This window comes from Dromiciops gliroides, chromosome 3 (genome assembly GCF_019393635.1).
Source record: "Dromiciops gliroides isolate mDroGli1 chromosome 3, mDroGli1.pri, whole genome shotgun sequence".
NCBI lineage: Eukaryota > Metazoa > Chordata > Mammalia > Microbiotheria > Microbiotheriidae > Dromiciops > Dromiciops gliroides.
The window spans coordinates 596040064-596058985 of record NC_057863.1 but is presented as its reverse complement, the minus strand read 5'-3'; the positions used below and the strand labels follow the sequence as shown (position 1 = coordinate 596058985).

The 18922-nt window shown below is 54.2% G+C and overlaps 2 protein-coding genes across 3 annotated transcripts; both read right to left on the bottom strand.

Moving 5' to 3' along the window:
* Positions 1–4: 4 nt before the first annotated feature.
* Positions 5–5840, bottom strand: CCDC28B (coiled-coil domain containing 28B). 2 transcript variants are annotated; one of them, XM_043992116.1, is made up of 6 exons: positions 5715–5840; positions 2784–2990; positions 2328–2494; positions 1771–1958; positions 1533–1555; positions 5–407 (listed from the first exon to the last, which is right to left on the bottom strand). In XM_043992116.1, the coding sequence occupies exons 2-6, from the start codon at positions 2945–2947 to the stop codon at positions 353–355; spliced, it is 597 nt and encodes a 198-aa protein (XP_043848051.1). In that variant the 5' UTR covers positions 2948–2990; positions 5715–5840; the 3' UTR covers positions 5–352. The 2 variants fall into 2 exon arrangements, with proteins under 2 accessions (XP_043848051.1, XP_043848052.1); XM_043992117.1 differs by lacking the exons at positions 5–407; positions 1533–1555 and adding an exon at positions 425–1447.
* A 1882-nt stretch (positions 5841–7722) lies between these two features.
* Positions 7723–18490, bottom strand: TXLNA (taxilin alpha). Its single transcript, XM_043995074.1, has 11 exons — positions 18303–18490; positions 17476–17702; positions 16008–16346; positions 15223–15314; positions 13790–13960; positions 13227–13421; positions 12754–12873; positions 11913–11987; positions 11715–11807; positions 11164–11259; positions 7723–10886 (listed from the first exon to the last, which is right to left on the bottom strand). Exons 2-11 carry the CDS (start codon positions 17669–17671, stop codon positions 10608–10610), a joined length of 1656 nt encoding a protein of 551 aa, XP_043851009.1. The 5' UTR covers positions 17672–17702; positions 18303–18490; the 3' UTR covers positions 7723–10607.
* Positions 18491–18922: the final 432 nt, after the last annotated feature.

Here is an 18922-nt window from a genome sequence, read left to right as displayed (position 1 = left end):
TCTGTCCATCCTTATGTTTAATTCAGCTGCCAGAGGCCCAGCCTGGACAGGTCCAGCAGGGCCAGGGGGAGATCACAGCCTGGGTCAGAGATCAGGGTCACGTAAAATCGGAGGGCCAGAGGACACAGCCTGGTCAGAGCTTGGGGTCATGTGAGGTCCGAGGGCCCAGGGTCACACAGCTCCTGGGGCTGTGGCTAGGTCCTAATGAAGGTCACAGAGTCAGGGTGATGAAGGGGCCTGGGCTCCTTCCTCATACCCTCAGATCTGAGGGAGTCCAGTTGCTCCCCTCAGCCATCATGGGGAAACTGAGGCTGAGAGCAAGTTTTCAAGAGTCCCAAGCAAGGGCCTCCACTTAGGCTGTGGGGGCCTCCTCAGGTTCTGCGTTCTCAGCCAGGTGCAGCTTCTGTCTGGAGGCAGGGGGAGTTAAGGGAAGCCGATGGCGTGGCCTGGGCCTGGGCTGTGCATCATGGGACTGCAGCCCACCCTGGGTGACCCACATGCTCCTTCTTGGTAACTCCCCACAGCTCTGCCCATAGTCACCAGAGCCCTCTTCCTTCAAAGCGCTAAGGATTGCAGCTAAAACATGCTTGACCTGAATCAGACTGCTCAGGCCAATGGCACTCTAGGGCCCGCCCTTCCTCATCTGTCCCCACAGCCAGCTTTTGCTGTGTGACCTTGAGTCCCCTTCCCCTCTCTGGCCCTCGGCTTCATTATCGGACAATTGAGGATTGGACTAGATGTTCCCTTCAGCTCTGAGGATGCTGGTTATGACGACATTCATTACCTATAACCTTTAAATTCTATCTAAATTCTAAATTCTATCGGGGGCCAGTTTTATCCCTAAGCTGCAAGTAGGTTTGGAGACACCGAGCAGTGTTTGAACCAAAGTCTGTCACTGAAATCAAAGTACAATACTCTCTCTTTCCCCAAGTCCATGCTGCCTTTGATCTAAGCTGTCTGGAGTTCTTGAAAAATCATCTTTATAATTAGGTTAAACCTTGTCCCCTCCAACCCCTTTTTTTTGGAGGGGGGGTTGGTGGGGCTATGGGGGTTAAGTGGCTTGCCCAGGGTCACGCAGCTAGTAAATGTCAAGTATCTGAGGCCGAATTTGAACTCAGATACTCCTGAATCCAGGGCCGGTGCTTTATCCACTGCACCACCTAGCTGCCCCTTCCCCTCCAATCTCACCCACTGTACTTGCCTGCTTAGCAAATCCTTTTTTGGGGGGCTGGGAAGGAAAGGGCCAGCTACCATGGGCAGGTGGAGTCAGAGGAGCTGGTCTGGAATCCTGGTTCTGTCCCTGTGTGACCTTGGGTACTCTAAGATCCCTTCTGGCTCTAAATCCCATAGCCCAGTTCAGTTCCTACTGGGTTAAAAACTGTCCCAAGCAGGGCAGCTAGGTTGCGCAGTGGATAAAGTACCAGCAAGTCACTTAACTCCTATGACCCTGCAAAAAAACAAAAACAAAAACAAAAACCATCCCAGGGTGGCAGGAAAGATCCTAAGAAGCCCCCCTCCTCAAGGAAGGATACATAGAGTTGCTGAGGTCCTCCAGCTGCAAGGGGAGAGAAGAATCAGAGGGATGGGCCTGAGCCCTGGGTCATGGAGACACTCCCTGGTCATCCCAGGCCAAGGTAAGGGGTTTGGAGGGAGCTGGAGCCCACACCCTCAGGATCCTGGGTCAGGCTCCAGCCCCATGAGGGTACCCACCAGCTCAGAGGGCTCATGCCTCTCATTCCCAGCCTCCTCACAGTCCCGTTCCCAACTCACATTGCTAAGCAGCTGGTCCAGGTTCCGATCAGCCACTGTTTTCTTCTGTTCCTGGGGCAGCCCTTCAGCCTCAGCCTCGTCGTCATCCTCCTCCTCCTCTCCACACACATCCAGGCTGAAGTGCAGCCGAGCCAGCTTCTCCTGCATCTCCCGGACATGCTCCAGCTGCTCAAAGGAACACTCCTTCCCTGCCCGGCCAAGGAGCCCAGTGCAGGTCACAGCCCGGCCCCACTGAAGGGGGTAACCCCTCTATCACCACACCACTCAAAGCTCATCCCACAAGGCTGGGGTGGGGGGAGGGGGGCTCTAACCACAAATTCCAACCTGGTAGGGAAGGGAGAGCCTCACCTTTAAAGCCCTGGCAACCAGCAAGCATTTATTAATCACCTACTGTGTGTTAGGCACTGTTCTGGCAAATCAAATACAAAGAATTAATCTCTACTCTCAAGGAGTCTACATTCTAATCCTAATTTGAATCCCTGGTACCCCAGACTTTGGACCAACGAGAGCCCTCCTCCATACATGCCCCACTTCCCCACCCCCCTTTACAAACCTACCAAAGGCCTGGAGCCGGCCAGAATGGAAGTCATTGAGTAGGTTGAGTAGCCCTCCCTCCATCTCATAGACACCGGTCACCTCCGTCAGGAAGGAGTGCTGCAAGGGGGTGCCCGCTGGGGCACTCCCTCCACCCGCCAGCACAGGGCGGCCCTTCTCCTTCGTCACCCTGGATAGGTGAGAGGAATCGCTGGTCAGGCCTCCAGGTTGTACACTGGCTAGCTTAAAGATATCTGAGGGCTGGTAGGGCTACCTTCAAATCCCTCCCTGCCTCCTCTGCCCTCCAGAGTCTAGTCCGGGCTCCACCCCGCTTCCTCATGTGACCCTCAGTCTTCTTGTCTGTACTATGGGGACAATCATTCTTGATGCTTCCCTCAGCAGTCCTGGGATGAGGGGAGGAGGACGTCACAGATGCCCATACTGGAGCTGAGCCCAGAGTCCCCGGCAGACCAACTTACCTCTTAAACTTGGTGCGCTGCTTTGGGGATGGCAGGTGGGGGAGGCCCAAGGAGAAGGAGGCACTTCGGCTGGTAGGGACTGGGACCCTGCGCAGAGCACTGGCAGGGGGTGCAGGCTGCGCCAGGCAGGGCTTGGGGCTCCTCCTCTTCTTCTTGTCATCCATTTTGGTGTGTATACAGGCGTGGCTCCTCAAGGGTCAGGGTGCACTGGGTGGGGAGGGAAACGGCTACTGTCATGGTCCACTGTTCCAGTGGCATGGAGCAAGCGGGGAGACACTTTGGCTTGGCCCCAGAGGGCAGAGTGAGGAGCAATGGCTTAGAGCTGTGGAGAGGCAGGATTTAGCTGGAGACAAGAAAAAACTTCCCAACCATCAGAGGCATCCAAAAGTCTAATGGGGGGGGGCAGCTAGATGGCGAAGTGGTTAAAGCACCGGCCCTAGATTCAGGAGGACCTGAGTTCAAATCCGGCCTCAGACATTTGACATTTACTAGCTGTGTGACCCTGGGCAAGTCACTTAACCCCCATTGCCTAAAAAAAAAAAAAAAAGAAAGAAAGAAAAAAAAAAGTCTAATGGACTACCTCAAGATGTAGGGAGTTCCCCATCACTGGAGGTCCTGAAGCTGAGTCATCTCTGTCATCAGCCATCTCTGAATCAGAGCTGATTTGGAGGAGACTCCCGTTCAAGTATAGGCTGGATTAGGTGCCTTCTGAGACCCCTCCTGCTGCTGATTCTTTGGGAAGTCCAACTGACTCAGAAGGCTAAGACTCCACATTTGTCCACCAGGCCAGGAAGCCTGAGGTCATCACCCAGAGGAGGTCACACGGAGCTGTCCTCCCACCCCCACTGCATCTTCTCCAGAATAAACTCTGAGATAGTGGACCCAAGCTGCCCCTTACTGTGCTGTGTCCATGGAGAGAGGGGAGCATTGCCTACTCACTAACGCATAGGATTCCTGACCCAGATATTCCAGATGATCCACAACCTGGTTTCAAATGTCCTTCTGGCCTTGTCTCCTTTGGGCCACCCCTTGATCTGTCTTCCCACTCCCACTTCCAAGGGCTTCATTCATATCACTGTCCATGCCAGGCTAGTGCCTGGCACACAGTAAGACCTTAAAATTTCTTCCCTTCCCTTCCCCTTTCTCATCCCCCCATCGTCACTCTGTCAAAGTTGGGCCCTCTCTTACCAACCAGGCACAAGGGTCCCCTCCTGTTTAAAGCCTCTCCCAAGCTCTCTTCCCAGCTAAGAGGGATCACCCCCTTCTCACAGTTCTCATAGCCCTCCTCCTGAACTCCTTTGCCCTTGTCAGACACAGGGGGTACAATGAGGAGTGCCCCTGGCTTGGTTTCAGGAGCCCAGAGTTTGACTCCTGGCCCACTCTGCACCTTCATTTAATCTTTGTAAACATGGGTGTATCAATACAGTAAGCAACCTCACAGGGTTATCGTGTAGAAAGAACTCTGCAAACTTGAAATTGCTCCAGAAATGGGCATTTCACCCACACCCTCTGCCCCGGGACCAATGCCATTCATCACTTCTGGACTCTTTAAGGACCGGGCCTGGGATATAGGCCTAGATCCTAGAGGCAGTGACTGGCAGTTGGGGCCAGGGAGAAGGTGTGAGGGGACTCACTCTGATGCTGTGGGGGATGATTAGGGATGTCTCAACCAGCTTTCCTTCTGTTCCACTTGCTGCTCATTGGCTGAGCTTGCTACTAACGGTATCAAACCTCAGCCTTCCCTTATAAGCCTCCAAGCTCTCAAAGCTCCTGCTTTGGTGAGAGGGGCAGCCTGAGGCGGGTAATTCCAGTCCAAGAGTCCCAGATGGGGAACTTCCTCATGCCCTGTTTCAGGTTCCCCACACGCACCCAGGAAGCTGGTGTATGTATGTGTGTGTGGGGGGGGAGCAGCCCAGGATAAGGAAGAGGGGCAGCTGTCCCTGTGTTGGGAGAACAAATGTGCTGAGAGCCAAGTGGAGACTGAGGCTTAGAGTGGCATGAGGGCAGTGCCTTGGTTATTGTGTCCTGGCCTTCTGAAAAGGCTCTCCTGTTTGGTTGGGGACCTGCCAGCCCAGTTCCCAGCCTCCCACTCCCAGGGATGTGTCTGTCAACATTCATTGAGGGTACAGATCTTCAATGCCAAGGAATCTCTTCTAACTTCTCTGCAGGCAAGAAGAGTTGAGAGACAGGGCAAGGCTGCCCACCCCAAGTCAAAGAGGTCACTCCCTATACAGTCCTGGCCCTAGGCCCTCCCTCTCCTCAGTTGGGGAGAGGAACTGGTGTCAGTCTCTTAAGAAAGGCTGCCTGTGTATGTGCTTGTCTCTATGTGCTGATGGCTGGCATGCTGCTGGGGGATTCTCTGGGTTCCAGTTTGAGTGGAAAGAATGTTGGACCTGCATTCAGGACATCTGGGATCCAGTGTGATTCTGGACAAATTATCCCCTGAACCTCAGTGTCCTCATCTGTAAAACTGTGCATGGTCCTGCTGATGGGTGGCTGTGGGCAGTGTTTTTCTTTAACCGCTAAATTCCTCCAGAAAAGTGATCTGTTATTATTCATCAACAAGCACTTATTAGGCACCTGCTGTATGGCTGGCACTGTGGCAGCAGACCCCGCCTCCCCTGCAGCTTTCCCTCTGCTTGGCCTTCTGTGTCACCACCCAGAGAAGCCCTGGTGCCTGCAGGCAGGTATCTAGGTAGGTCTGCTAGCCTTTGCGTGGCTGGGTCAGCCTGGAGCCAGCGCACAGCCCCCATGGCCGCCGAGCTGCCCAGGGATATCCTGTCCCGCTTAGGCCAGGGCTGTGGAACATGCGGCTCAACATTCCACAATGCAACGCTCTGCCCAGCGGCTGGCTCTCTGAAAGGGCACGTTGGGACCCCGTTTGCTCCATCCCCCACAATCTGGTATCTGGCCCCACGGAGAGAGACTGACCTGGACAGATCCCAGCAGAAGCTGCCTGTACCTGTGCAGCTGTGGCGGCGTCCGGCCTTGTCTCCCCCGCCTCCCACTCCCTGGGATGTGTATGTGCGTGTGGTGTGTGTGTGTGTGTGTGTGTGTGTGTGTGTGTGTCTAGAGCTGGGAGTGATTTGCATTTAAAGGGGACGCCTCTTCTCTGTGCTCCCAGGCTCGATCTGCTTAGAGGCAGCCTAGGCTTTTTAAGGTAGAGATGCTCCTCCCTTCTGAGGTTTGGCTTTAAAGCTCTCCTTTAAGAGCGGGTGAATGACCGAGTGAGGGGGGCCCCTTCTTAGCCTGAGCCTGAGGCTGCTGGATGAGGCACTAATGGCCTTTCTCACATCGGAATTTCCCAGAAACCACAAGGGCCGGTCAGTTTCATTTTGTCGGGGTTTTTTGTTTTGTTTTTTTAATTTTTAATTTTTCTCAATTATATGTAAAGCTATTTTTTGAGTTCCAAATTTTTCTCCCATCCTCCCTTCCCTCCCCCCTCCTGAGGCCAGCAAACAATCGGATATGGGTTATACATTAGTCAGTTCCACTTTGGAGAACAATAGCCGGGTTAGGAGTGTGTAGACATGATACAGTAGCCCACAGATAATGCCAATGCTTTTGAGTCTGACAATAACAGTAGCTAGCATTTTTATAGCGTTTTAAGTTTTGCAAAGCACTCTATCTCATTTGGTCCTCGCTACCACACTAGGAGATGGGTGCTATTATCATCCCCCCTTTCCAGAAAGGGGAAGCCAGGTAGATCAAGGCTAAGTGACTTGTCCAGGGTTATTCAGCTACTGAGTGTCTGCGACTGGATTGGAACTCAGGTCCTCTGGATTCCAAGTACAGGGCTCTATCTACCTGGCCACCTAGCCACCCCTAAAGGGTTTTATGGTTCTTCACCACAGTATTGAGAGGTAGCTAGTGAAAGGCCCGCAGGTGTTCTCAGAATGGTCTCAAGTAACACCATGCTTTCAATTTAGATACCAATAGGATTTATTAAGCATCTTCATGTGTGGCACTGGAACTACAAAGACAAGAGTCCCTGCCTTCAAGGAACTTACCTTCAGGGGAGGTAATAGAGAAGTAAATACAAGGTATATAGAGAGTGCATTTGGGAGAGAGTACTAACCACCTGCTAGGGAACAGGAAAAGCCACCACTCAAAGGTCAAACCTGAGCTGAGCCTTCAAGGAAGCCTAAGGTGAGCACAGGGAAGATGGACCTCTCCAGCCTGTACAGAGGCTGGGGGTGGAGGCTGAATATGGGGACAGAGTTTGTGAGAAGTAGCAGAAATTGTCTGGCAAGGTAGACTGGGGTTTATTTATTTAATTTTTTTTTTTTTTAGTGAGGCAATTGGGGTTAAGTGACCTGCCCAAGGTCACACAGCCAGTGTTAAGTGTCTGAGGCCGGATTTGAACTCAGGTACTCCTGACTCCAGGGCCGGTGCTCTATCCACTGCGCCACCTAGCTGCCCCTAGACTGGGGTTTATTGAGGGACTGGTACTTTTGAAATGAGCTCAATTTGGTGGCTGTGCAAACATTGGACTGGAGAGGGGACAAAGGAAGCAGAGCCGAATTAGGTCATCTTGATAAATCCAGGAAGGTGGGGATGGCCTGAAGCCTGTTGTAACTGAGTGGACAGAGGGGGATGGATCTGAGATATGCTGTGGAGAATCAATGAGACTTGGCAGCTGTCCATGGAATACTGGATTGGATAGGGAGAGACAGACACAGAGAAAGAAGGGAAAGATTCCTATGTTGTAAATCTTGAGTCCAGAGAACCTTCCTTCCCTGAGCACCTGCCCAATTACAACCTGCTATGTCACTAACCCTGTGCTAGATTGGCAGGATTAGGACCGGGCCATGGACGACCCAGAACATGTTGATGCCTGTGGAAGCTGAGATAGATGTGGCTGGAAATCACCTAGCTGAATTGCTTGAATCAAACACACCAGATAGATCACGGGAGGCAGGATCAAATTAAGGCATAGACTATTTAATGTGGTTAAAAATACATCAAAATCCACCCCCACCCCATGTCTGTTGTGAAAAGGAAAAAGACAGCTGTTAGCATCCAGCTTCCAACCCCATGGGGTCAGGCTGCCTGGAGGGCCCACACCAGACAGGAAGCTCTCCCCCCCCCCCAAACCCTGTCTACCCTGCTGTGCCATTGGCAAGCTGGGGGGGGGGCAATGTTCCACAGCCCCAAACAGAGCCATCTAACCACAGAAAATGCCTAAGTTTGACCCCTATAGAATCAACCCCAGAATGCTGTGGCACATATCATCACATGCTCTGTGCTCATGGCCCAATGGCCTGGATGCATTCTTAGGACAAGGGCCACGGGTAGGAGAGGAAAGTGTGCGTGGGGCTGAATCCCTGAAACAAGGAAGGGCCCAAGGCTAAGGAGGCCAAGTACGACCCTCTTTTTGGACACCCCTCTTGGGGTACCTCACCCACTGCCACTGAGGCTTGCCCAGGCTCCTTGTACAATCCAGCCCCTTGACTGCCCAGGGCCAAGCATCCACTTTAAGAAACCAAAAGGAGGGAGCTGTAGCCTGGACCAGCTCCCTTTGGAGAGCAGCCAGCAGCAGGCATGGTGAACTCGGAATTTGGTCACTAGTGGGGAAAAAGGCTAAGAATTAAAAAGGGGGCCAAGGGAGAAAGGAAGCCCTAGTGCGGCTGCCTGGATGAGCAGACCCAGCACTAAATGAGTCCTGGAAAGAGGGTTTACTGGGTGTCGAACCAAGAAGTCTGTGGCCAGATGAAGCATCTGGGTTCAGTGTCCCAGCAAGGGGCCCGGAGCTGGCTCTGTAGCCCCAGGCCTACAGCAGCTTAGAGGTAGCTGAAGTGAATTGGGTGAGTGCCTGTCCATGCTCTCTCCATGCAGCAGAGAAGCCCAAACTGACTTCCCCGCATGGCCTTGGGGAAGAGGCAAAGGGCAGAAGGGGCACCTTGGAAGACTGAAGAGGAAGAAAGGGGCAGGGACGACTCGTGGACCCATCTCTTCTACCCCAGAGGTGGGGAAATGTTTCTGAGTTTGGAATGCAAATTAAACCAAGTGTTGGTCGGGCTCTAGGGGAGACATCTATCCATTCACCCCCAGTTCCACCTCCAGCCCGAGAGGCCCTGATAACTGCCTGACTCCCTCACCTTCAGGTCGGACAAAGACAAGATGGGCGCATACAAAGTATCAGGTGGATGCTATTGTGGTCTCTGTCTAGGAGTCCCCTGGGGAAGGGTCTTTCCCAGAGCTGGGAAGGAGATTAAATCCAGAACCACCCAAAAGACACAAGGGGAGGGGAAGACTGTAACATTAGAGAACAAGGTCTGTAAGAACATGATTCAGGGTTAGTCTGTGAGCAGGACTCAGCAACATGGAAAAAGGCCAGGGAGGAGAAACGAGGGGATGGACGGGAAGAAACAACAGCCGGGTCCTCCAAGACAGCCCCCTGGTCTACTCTGCCCTGCAGTTGTTGTAGCTCCTTTGGTCCCACTGAGGCAAAAGGCTGGGCTGGAGCAGAGGGCATGAGGACAGCCTGGCGTGGCAGCTGGGGAATGCCCTCATAGCACAGCCCGGTTAAGAACAGCGAAGGGCAGACTCCCTTGTCATCAGCCAAAAATGATTCTTGGGCTGTGGATTTCTGGTCTCTTCCAGGGACGGGCCAATTTGGGAGCTACCATGTGCCCTTCTGGCCTCAGCCAGTACAGAGGCCCATCGGTAGCTAGAGCCTGGAGTTCAAGGCCAAACTCAGAACAACAGGTCCTGTGACCTCTGCTCAGCGTCCGTGGGTAGAGGGGAGGTCTTGCCGGACACTTCACCAGAGCAACCTCATTCTGAGGAGCCCATGGAAATGGGTGGGGACGGCCGAGATCCTGGGGCTGAGCTGCTACAGCAACAAGAGGCAGCCCCCAGGGCTCTACAGCCCTTGCAATGATTCAAGCAGGTCCTAGGAAACACTAAAGGGAAACATCAATCTCTCTCCATGAGGAGCATGCAACCACTGTACCAACTCAGCTACAGGACCCAGATAGTAGATACAAGAAGGCAGATGCCCTAGGGCTGTCTCCTCCTACCTCATCAATCCCTCCACTATAACACCCTCCTGTGCACCCCCCCCCCCCCAAACCACCTTGGGAAACAACCCTTTGGATGATCTCTTTTCAATCCACTTGTGCTGGAGGGAGAGGCACCTGTGAGTCATAAGGCTACTGGGACGCACTGTCTAGTTTGGGCACAACTGGAAAGCATGAGGCTCCCCCTGGGTGGCTCAACATAAATGGGCTCCGAGCTCTCGTCTCTTCTCTTCACTAGAAAACACTATTAACGTTGGCTCTGAATCCCTGCGGGGCTCCCAGAGCAAGAGGGGCAAAAAGGCTCTCAGCACTGCGGGAACGCCGAGCCAGAGCCAGCCCAGTCCTCTCAACCAGAATACAAGAGCAGGCGTGTGCACTTGGGTGCGGATGCACTGGCCGGGCACTAGTGAAGCCATGCTCCCAGAGGTGAATCCGGGAGGGAGGCAGGGAGGGGGGGAGGCGGGGAGGAGGGAGCAGCAGCCATTTAACCTGCCCTGACCACGAGCAGTGACAGCGGCGACTGCTCTGCTGAGCCCCTCCAACACACTGATTAGTCACTCGTCTCTCCCCATGCAACAAGGCATGGGCAAGTGAGCACTGTTTTATACATGTATGTATATAAAAGCATGGGGCTTGGCACACACTTTTATATGCCATATATATATAAAAACCATCTTCCAGAACCTAAAGCAGAAAGTGGCAAATGCCTGCCGGGCCCAGCTCTTCCCCACGGCAGCGGGGCCTGTGACATCCGCAAGCTCCCTCCTGGCACCCCGGTCTTCCTTTCGCCTGGGGCTCTCTAGTCAGCAGAAGGGGTGGCTGCCTCAGTCTCCGCGTGGCCTGCACCACTTGTGCTCAGTTCTAGGCCCTGGGGGCCCCCGGAGTTCAGGCTCTCCCCCCTCGGCTCAGTGCTGCTGTCCCTCTGAGGGCCGCTGGCTTCACCGGGTGGGGGATGGGCACTCAGGTCCTGCACCTTCTTGCTCAGGTCATTTCGTTCACTCTGCAAAGCCCGGCAGAGCTTCTCAAGCCGCTGGATTTTCACCTGCAGGCTGTCCAGCTCCTTGTCTCGAAGAGTTTTCTGAAAGAAAAGGTGCATTTTTAGAAGCAGGCAACAGAAGGGCCCCCTCCTGTGCCCCCTTCCTATGGGGCAGCTTGAATCCCAAGGCTCATTGCCCCCCCCCCCCATCCCATGGTCCGGCGCCTCCAGCAGGAGTGTCACACCAAGGTGACAGCCTGTGCCCAGCCCAGCTCCCTAAGATTTCTCACTCTTTCCTTCTCCACCACCTTCCTAAGCAGCACATCCCAGCAGCTTGGGGGTGGCTGCCCCCTCCCACAGAAAGGATCCTTCCACGCACCTCTTCGGCCATCTCGAGCAGAGCCTTGTTGCTGCTCTCCCACCTGGATCGGTACATGGTGGTCTCTTTCTCCAGCTTCTTGATCTTTTTGGTCATCTGTCATGGGAGGAGTAAAAGAGAACTGTTACTGTGCCCTTGGGAGCTGAAGGGGACCCGAGGGTGGAGGGACAGTGGGGACAATGCCTCAACCCAAGGTTTTCCTAGAGTGGTACAGTGTACCACAAGTGATGGTCACAGCAAAGTAGCTCAGAGTCCTTTGTCCACACAACAGCTTTACTTTACTAGGAAGAGCTGTATCCTATTCCCTCCAACTCCAAATTTAACAACAACAAAAACAAAGGAGCAGGTAGGACTAGGCAAATGCCCCTTCCCAAAGTGGAGTCCCTAAGCCAGCCCTGGCCCTAGAAGAAAAACAAGGTCTCCCATTGTCCCTGATGCTTCCCGTGATCGTTGAGAAGGCCAAGCAGGGCTATGTCCCTGCTACAGATGACCAGACAGACATGCCGGCAGCTGAGGGCCTTGCCCTTTCCCAGTAGGGCCAAGGGACTTACCTTTTCCATCTCCTGCTTAAACGTTGTGAATACCTCGCTGCTCTTGGACAGAGTGTTCTGGAACTCCTCAAACTTCTCTGTGTACAATGCGAGCTGTGAAGACAAGAGCACGGGCATCAGGTCCCTGATGGTGCTGGCCAGCTGCCATGGCCTGTCTACCACCCGCCAGGGGTGCTGCCTCCCTCAGTCCGGCCTTACCTGCTGCTTCAGGTGGGTCTCCTGCTGCTTCATCAGCTCACACACTCGCTGGGACTCCACGGCTTCCTTCAGCAGCTGTTCCAGAGACAAGCAGGAGAGTCAGAGTCACGGTCTCAGAGCAAGGGCAGCACAGCCCAGAGCTCTGCTGCCACTGGGGGACAACAGCGTGTAAGCCTGGCCACAGTACGCTCTCCGCCAAGGCCTTGGAAAGACCAACCTCTGTGCCCCAGCGTCTGTTGCCCTGACCTTATTTGGGAATCTTCTATCACCCCCAGATTTTACAGATGAGGAAATTGAGGCGCAGACAATGTAAGAGGTAGACTGGCCAAAAGCCCGAGGCCACCGAGGTCTTGGGCTCTAAGCCCAGTATCCCCCAGGCCCTCCTTGCAGCATTCCCGAGTCCCCACCCTTTTTGTATGTCATCTGTTTTTGGTTTTTTTTTGGTGAGGCAATCAGGGTTAAGTGACCTGCCCAGGGTCACACAGCTAGTGTTAAGGGTCTGAGGCCAGATTTGAACTCAGGTCTTCCTGAATCCAAGGCCGGTGCTCTATCTACTGTGCCACCCAGCTGCCCCTGTATATCATCTCTGTATCACAGCCCCCAGGCTGAACCCCAGAGGCCACAGATCAGGTCCTATCCAGCCCTGGCTCCCTGGGTGGTGTCCCAGGGCCTGCATAATGTTCCTTGGCTACAGATGAGACCAAAGGCTAACGAGATGAGCATCTACAGCCCAGCATCTGCCTTGGGTGAAGCATGGCTGGTCAGCTCCCTAGCAGAGGCAGGGTTCTGGTTTTGGTGGGGAGGGAGAGAGGAAAGACAGGTCCCTTACAGCGACACTTACAAAGTCTTTCTCTCGCTGGTGCCTGTCCTCAGCCTCCTTCAGCATCTCCTGGGCCTGCAGGAGCTTGGCATCCACCAACTGCTGCTGCAGGTCCTTGTGTTTGAAGACCTTGTCAATGTGCTGCCAAGAGAAGCCCCCAGGAGGGAAGAGTTAAGGCCAGTGCCCAGGTGGCTGGGCCTGGAGCAAAGGGAGGTTTACGCTACCCTGGGAAGAAGCTGGTGACCACTCATTTAGTCATCTGGGGCTGGGCTGAACCCCCATCTCACCTGACAACACCTGGCCTCTCCAAAGCCCCAGCCCAGCTTAGTGAAGGCCCCATGCTTGTCACCACCCTAAACATCAACCTGGGCTGGCAAGGAACACAAGACTCAAAGGCAGGATGCCTGGGTTCAAATTCTACTTCTGCTACTGACAGGCCTAGCCTTGGAGGTCCCCCCCCTCCCCCGGGGCTACACACATCACCGTGCCCTCACCTCCTCCCTCAGCTCGTACTGCTCGATGAGCTTCTTCAGCCGCTCTGCCAGCTCTGCGTTCTCCTGGCGCAGCTTGGAGTTGCGCTCGTTGTGCTGTTCCATCTGCAGCTGGATGTCACTCAGGGTCACCTGGAAGTGGGAGGTCACCTCTTTCCTCTTCTCCTCTTCCTCCCTCGCTCGCTGGACTCCTTCTTCCTGTAAGGCAGGAGGGAGGACGCGGGCTAAGTGGTGCTGGCCGGAGGGGCCCTAGCGGGTCCCGGTGACATCTCAAAGGGCTCCCCCCACCCCTGTCCTAGCAGAGGCTGCCGCTGTGGCAGTGGTGAGGGGCCCGGCTAACTGGTGTGGAGTTACAACTGAGAGGCTGAAAGGTGACCCCAGACTGAACTGGGAAGGCTTCCAATCACCCAACCACCAGCACCAGGTGCAGTCCAGCCTTCACCTGTCGCCTAGAAGGGGAAGATGCCTCCCTGGGGTTCTAACAGTGAGCGACAACGATCTCTGCCCACTCTCGGGTGCCTGACCCCCCGACCGTGGGGCTGGCAGGCCATGGGCAGCCGGGTCACCTTGAGGGTTCGGTTGTGTCTCTGAAGCTCCCGACACAGGCTCTCCAGCTTGCTGCGGGCCAGGACAGCCCGGCTGTGCTCGCTCCTCAGCTGGTCCTTCTCCTGCACCAGCTGGCTCTGCTTCTTCTGCAGGACTTTCATCTGTTTCTGGGAATTGCGGTGCTCCTCCAGCTGTAAGGAAGAAGAGGCAAGGAGCATGCGGCACTGTATGGGGGTCAGCCCGGGAGCCAATCCTTTAGGGAGTCTGGCCAAAGCAGCCAGACAAGCATCTTTGAATTCCATCTCTCCATTTCCTGCCTTCCTCCCCCTCATTTCAACACTTACAGGTTGGGGGATATTGGGCAAGTCCCTGAGCCTCTTGGAACATCAGTCTCCTCTGTAAAATGGGGCTAATGCTTATAAAGTATCTGCTGTACAGAGTGCTCAGAGCCCCAGATGAGAGGACCAGCACCCCACAACACTGTCTCAGAGAACCAAAAGAAGCCAGCCCCTTTAGCCTGTCCCACACCTCATTGGCTCTAGGAGAGAGGCAGGGTGGGAGGTATCGAGGCTGCCCTCTGCCACAATGAAGGAGGCAGAAGCGGTCAACAGCCCACAGCCTTCCTCCCTCCCCCTCTCACTGCCCCCCTAACAAAGCAGCCAGAGAGCCTAAGGCCAGACAGTTCATGGAGTCCAAGTTCCAGGCCATGTGGGGAGAAGGAACAGAGTGTTACAGCCTGGAAGCCAGGCCCTTCTTGGCCGAGTGACCTTGACTGTGTTACTGAAGCACCTCTGAGCCTGCCTCCTCAGCAACCCCCTCCATGGCACAGGGAGGCTGCCAAGCAGGTGATAGCTCTGGCAGTTTCTAAAGCAAAGGGCCCTGGCAGCATTAACTGCCAAACACTGCACACACCCACCCCCCCACATCATTTCTATTATTTTTGTTGTTGTTTTTTGTGGGACAGTGAGGATTAAGTGACTTGCCCAAGGTCACAGAGCTAGTAAGTGTCAAGTGTCTGAGGCAGGATTTGAACTCAGGTCCTCCTGAATCCAGAGCTGGTACTTTATGCAATGCACCACTTAGCTGCCTGCCCTTTTCCCCTGGTTAATTTCTGATGTGACCCCATCCATGCTGGAGGTGCATTGCTAGGCACAGAGTCTAGTTCACAGCCCCCAAAGAAGGGGAGCACTCCTGAATGGAGGGAGATTTATTCTGTGGGCAATTCTTCTAGGAACCTTAAATGCTCTCTGCTTTCTCTGAGCCCCTAGGGAATATTGCTGGGGGGATTCCGCCAGTCCCTTCCCTGCCTCTACTCATTTTCAGAGAAATATTAGTCCCCAGGTTAGGACATGTTATCATCTGCATTTCCCCCTCAGGGTCAGGCCCATGCCAACCTTGAGGTCACCCAGATTCCACAACCCTGAAGGAGGTAGAAGAAGGGCCCAGAACTGACCAGTTCAGCGTATTTCTTGCATAGTGCGGCCAACTTCTCCTCCGGGGTGCTAAGGGTGTTCAGTGTCTGCATTAGCAAAGTGATCTCCTTCCCTGGAAGGCAGAGGGACACACAGTGAATCTTCTTTACGTACGCCTCCAAGCAACAGGAGACCCTCAGGTGGGCTCTCGGCCCCAAATCCCATTCCCCGAGTACTCAGCCCTCAGCTAAGACCCAAGGTTTGCCACACAGATGAAGAGGGTGAAAACTGGGGGGTGGACGCTCAGGTCTTCCTCTTCCTCCCTCAAAGACCTAGCACATTCCTGCCAAATTCAGTGATTTCCTTTCCAAATGTTTTCTGAGGACCTGTAGATTTTTCCTCATTAAAGAGGGAAAACAATGATGGCAGGAAAGGAAGAGATGAACAAAGAGAAATCCCCAGTAGTTGAAGCCTCAATCATCAGGATCTGCAGAATTACTGCAGGATCTACACAAAAGTACTGCTGCTCAGCACCTGCAGATGGGGCAGGTCACAAGCGACACTCCAACTTCTCTCTTTCTCTCTGAGGCAATTGGGGCTGTCATTTGCCCAGGGTCTCCAAATTCCCTCTCACTCCTTGAAAGCAAATTCAAGTGGCTGGATACAAAGATGGGAAGGGACAAAGTCTGCCCTCAAGGCTCTTACACTTTGAAGGTGGGGAGGCAGAGAAGGAGACCGACCCAACAGCCCCATAGACAAGGGTGATACCATCCATAATGTGATAAAACCTTGAAACTCAATGTACCCAAAGCTTCCACCTCCTTACCCAGGCCTTTGGCCTTCTTCTTCTCCTGGGCCCGCTTCTGCTCTCGGTCCCCACTCTCATCATTTGCCCGGATCTCTTCAACACCGGGCTCTCCTTTGGTGATTTCCTTCACTCCATTGACTTCAGGGGTTCCTGGTTCCGGTTCTCCGTTCCGGGCAGCATAATTCCTGCTCTTCTCAACCTCATCTGGCTCTGGGTGTTCATTCTGGCCTCCATCATCAGCCGGTCCCTCCTGACTGCTATCAACACAATAGGTGTTCAGTATGTCTTCCAGCTGCCGACTCAGCTCTTCAGAGACATCACAATCAGGCCCTGGCTGGGAATTCTTGGTTGGTCCCCCTGCAGCAGAAAAACAGGGAAGAAAGTGAAATTAATAGCTCCAATTAAGGTTTGCAAAACAGAATTCCTTCCAGCAGCTCTCTGAAGTACATGTCATAATGATTATTTTGCTGTTTTTTATAGAGGAAACCAGTGAAGCCGAGAGCAGTTGTAGCTTAGGCATAGTTATCCAGCTAGGAACCTGAGGCTCCTTGAGGCCTGCTTCCAAGCCCAACCCTCTCGAATCCACTAAGCCATCTTGCTTAAGGAAGTTCCCAAAGATTTCTAAAAATCTGTCCAAGGAAGTTCCTCAAGCTGTTGGAAGAATCCTGCTCCACTAGCCACTTCTAAGACCATTTCATTAAATTTAATCCTCTTAGTCTGGGCTTCCCCTTCAGGGCATAAGTCATGAGCAGAGAAGAGGAAATGCAGGTAAACAGGAAGTATAGGTCAGTCAGTCCATAAGCATGTACTGTGCCAGGCATTGTGCTAAGTGCTGGGATACAAAGAAAGGCAAAAGACAGCCCCTGCTCTTAAGGAGCTCTGCTATGCACTTCTTGACATACTCGTACCTAGTAGCTAAGAGCAAGTCAAAACCTCTCTGGGCCTGGAAAATAATGCATATGTACAGTATAGAGAGCTTATGACTTATATTTGGTTTTTGTTTTTGTTTTTTTGCTGGGCAATTGGGGTTAAGTGACTTGCCCAGGGTCACACAGCTAGTAAGTGTTAAGTGTCTGAGGTCGAATTTGAACTCAGGTACTCCTGAATCCAGGGCCAGTGCTCTATCCACTGCGCCACCTAGCTGCCCCTTATGACTTATATTTGGAGTATTTTGGAGTGACTGTGTCAGGAGCTCCGAGAGGTTAACTCGAGCTTATGACTTTTAAAGCATTTTCTCACAAAATGAGGAATACCATGCATATGCTACCTTACCCACAAAACCAACTGGAGGAAGAAGTTTACAAACTAAACACCCTGGAAATTGGAGTTGTTACTAGAGGACCTAGGTATGGGAATCATCTTAGTCTGCTTCTGAGTTAGCCGGGGTCGCCATCACCCTCTCATTCCCCTCTCTCCAGGGGCTGTGGCCAAAAGTTCCCATCCTGTGACTCTACCAGGGAGGAGGCAATAGCCTCCCGGCACATACCTTCGTTCTTCTCCTGGGTCTGGCCGGCGGGACTTCGTCCGTCCGCTTTGGGAACCCCCTGGCTCCTGGGCTCCTGGGCATCCTCGGGCCTCGAGGTCTGCGATGCATCGGGCTCCTGAGGCCCCGCTCGGGCTTTTGCTTTGGAAGGGCTGGCTGGCAGCTTCGAAGCACCGCCCTCTTTGTCCCGATTCTTCATCGTGGCTTCGGAGGCTCAAGTCTGAACCAATCTTTCCAAGGATAAGAAGCCGCCGTTGAGGGCCCCGGGGTCTTTCTCAACTTTTAACCAAAACTTTAATCATGCCCAGACTTCCTTGGGAAGAGGGTCATCTAGTGTTTCTTGGGCACCCCCTTCCCCCTCCCCCAGAGTTTTCCTCCCAAACCGAGCCTGCCTTGGGGGTGGGGAGGGGGAAATGCACGATGACGCGGCCGCCGGGACGCCAAAGTGGTCAGGCTCCTACTTTACTTTCCCGGACGTCCCTCGGGGCGCGGGGCCTTGACACGGGACAAGCGTCCTGAAACGTGTCTACGAGAGCAGACGGGCAGAGGGCTGGACCGGAGGTCCCCTCCCACCCGCGGGCTGGGCCCAGTTCCCAACTCTAGAGGCTCGTCCCGTTCCAGAGCTTCCTCCCTCGCACGTAGCCCAGGCTCCCTCAGTCCCCGCCTCCCAGGGTAGCCGGGGGAGGGGCGCCACCCTGGTAGACCTCAGCCCCACAACCCATCCCACGTGGGCTCCGCCCCGCCCTGCCCCGCGCCCCTAGGGATGCTCCCGCGCAAGCGCGCTAGCGCCCTTGTTTATCGCTTCCCCCTCCCCCCAGTCAAGGCCCTACCTCTCCCCCTCCTCTCCCCGCGTCCACGCGTTCTACACCGCGCGCCCCTCCCGGGCCTGCGAGTCAGGGAGGCTGCGATCTCGTCCTGTCCCCGCTCTCCTCTCCCACCGCCGCCTCAGCCGATCTCTCTTCTTCCTCCGCGGCCGATCCCCTCCCCCCCTCCCCCAAACAAGACTCACAGCGTAGGGCTACCGGCTCAGGCCTCACACCGGAAACGCCGGGCAACGGCTGCCGGTGGAGACGCCCGCCCCCTCCCCCAGCTTTAGCCAATCAGAGGCCAGAAACCTCGCGGGGCCTGTCGGGAAGGGAGAGGCGGCCCCAGCCGAAGGGAAGCTTAGCTCGAAAGAGGCGGGAGGAGGGAAGAGACGGACACTACATGTCCCGTCATGCTCCGCGGTGAGGATTGAGCGCTTTTGCTCTCTCTGTTGGAGGGGGATTGGGGGAGAGTTTATTAGTGCCCCCCGGACTCAAACGGTCCATCCATCAGCATCTATTAAGCGCCTGTTGTGTGCCAGGTGCATGCATGTATAAAGGCTTAAGCCCTACCCCGTGGCCTTCACTTATCTGAGTATCCATTGGATGTAAATGATGTTAAAAAAAAGTTTATTTTTTAAAAAGAG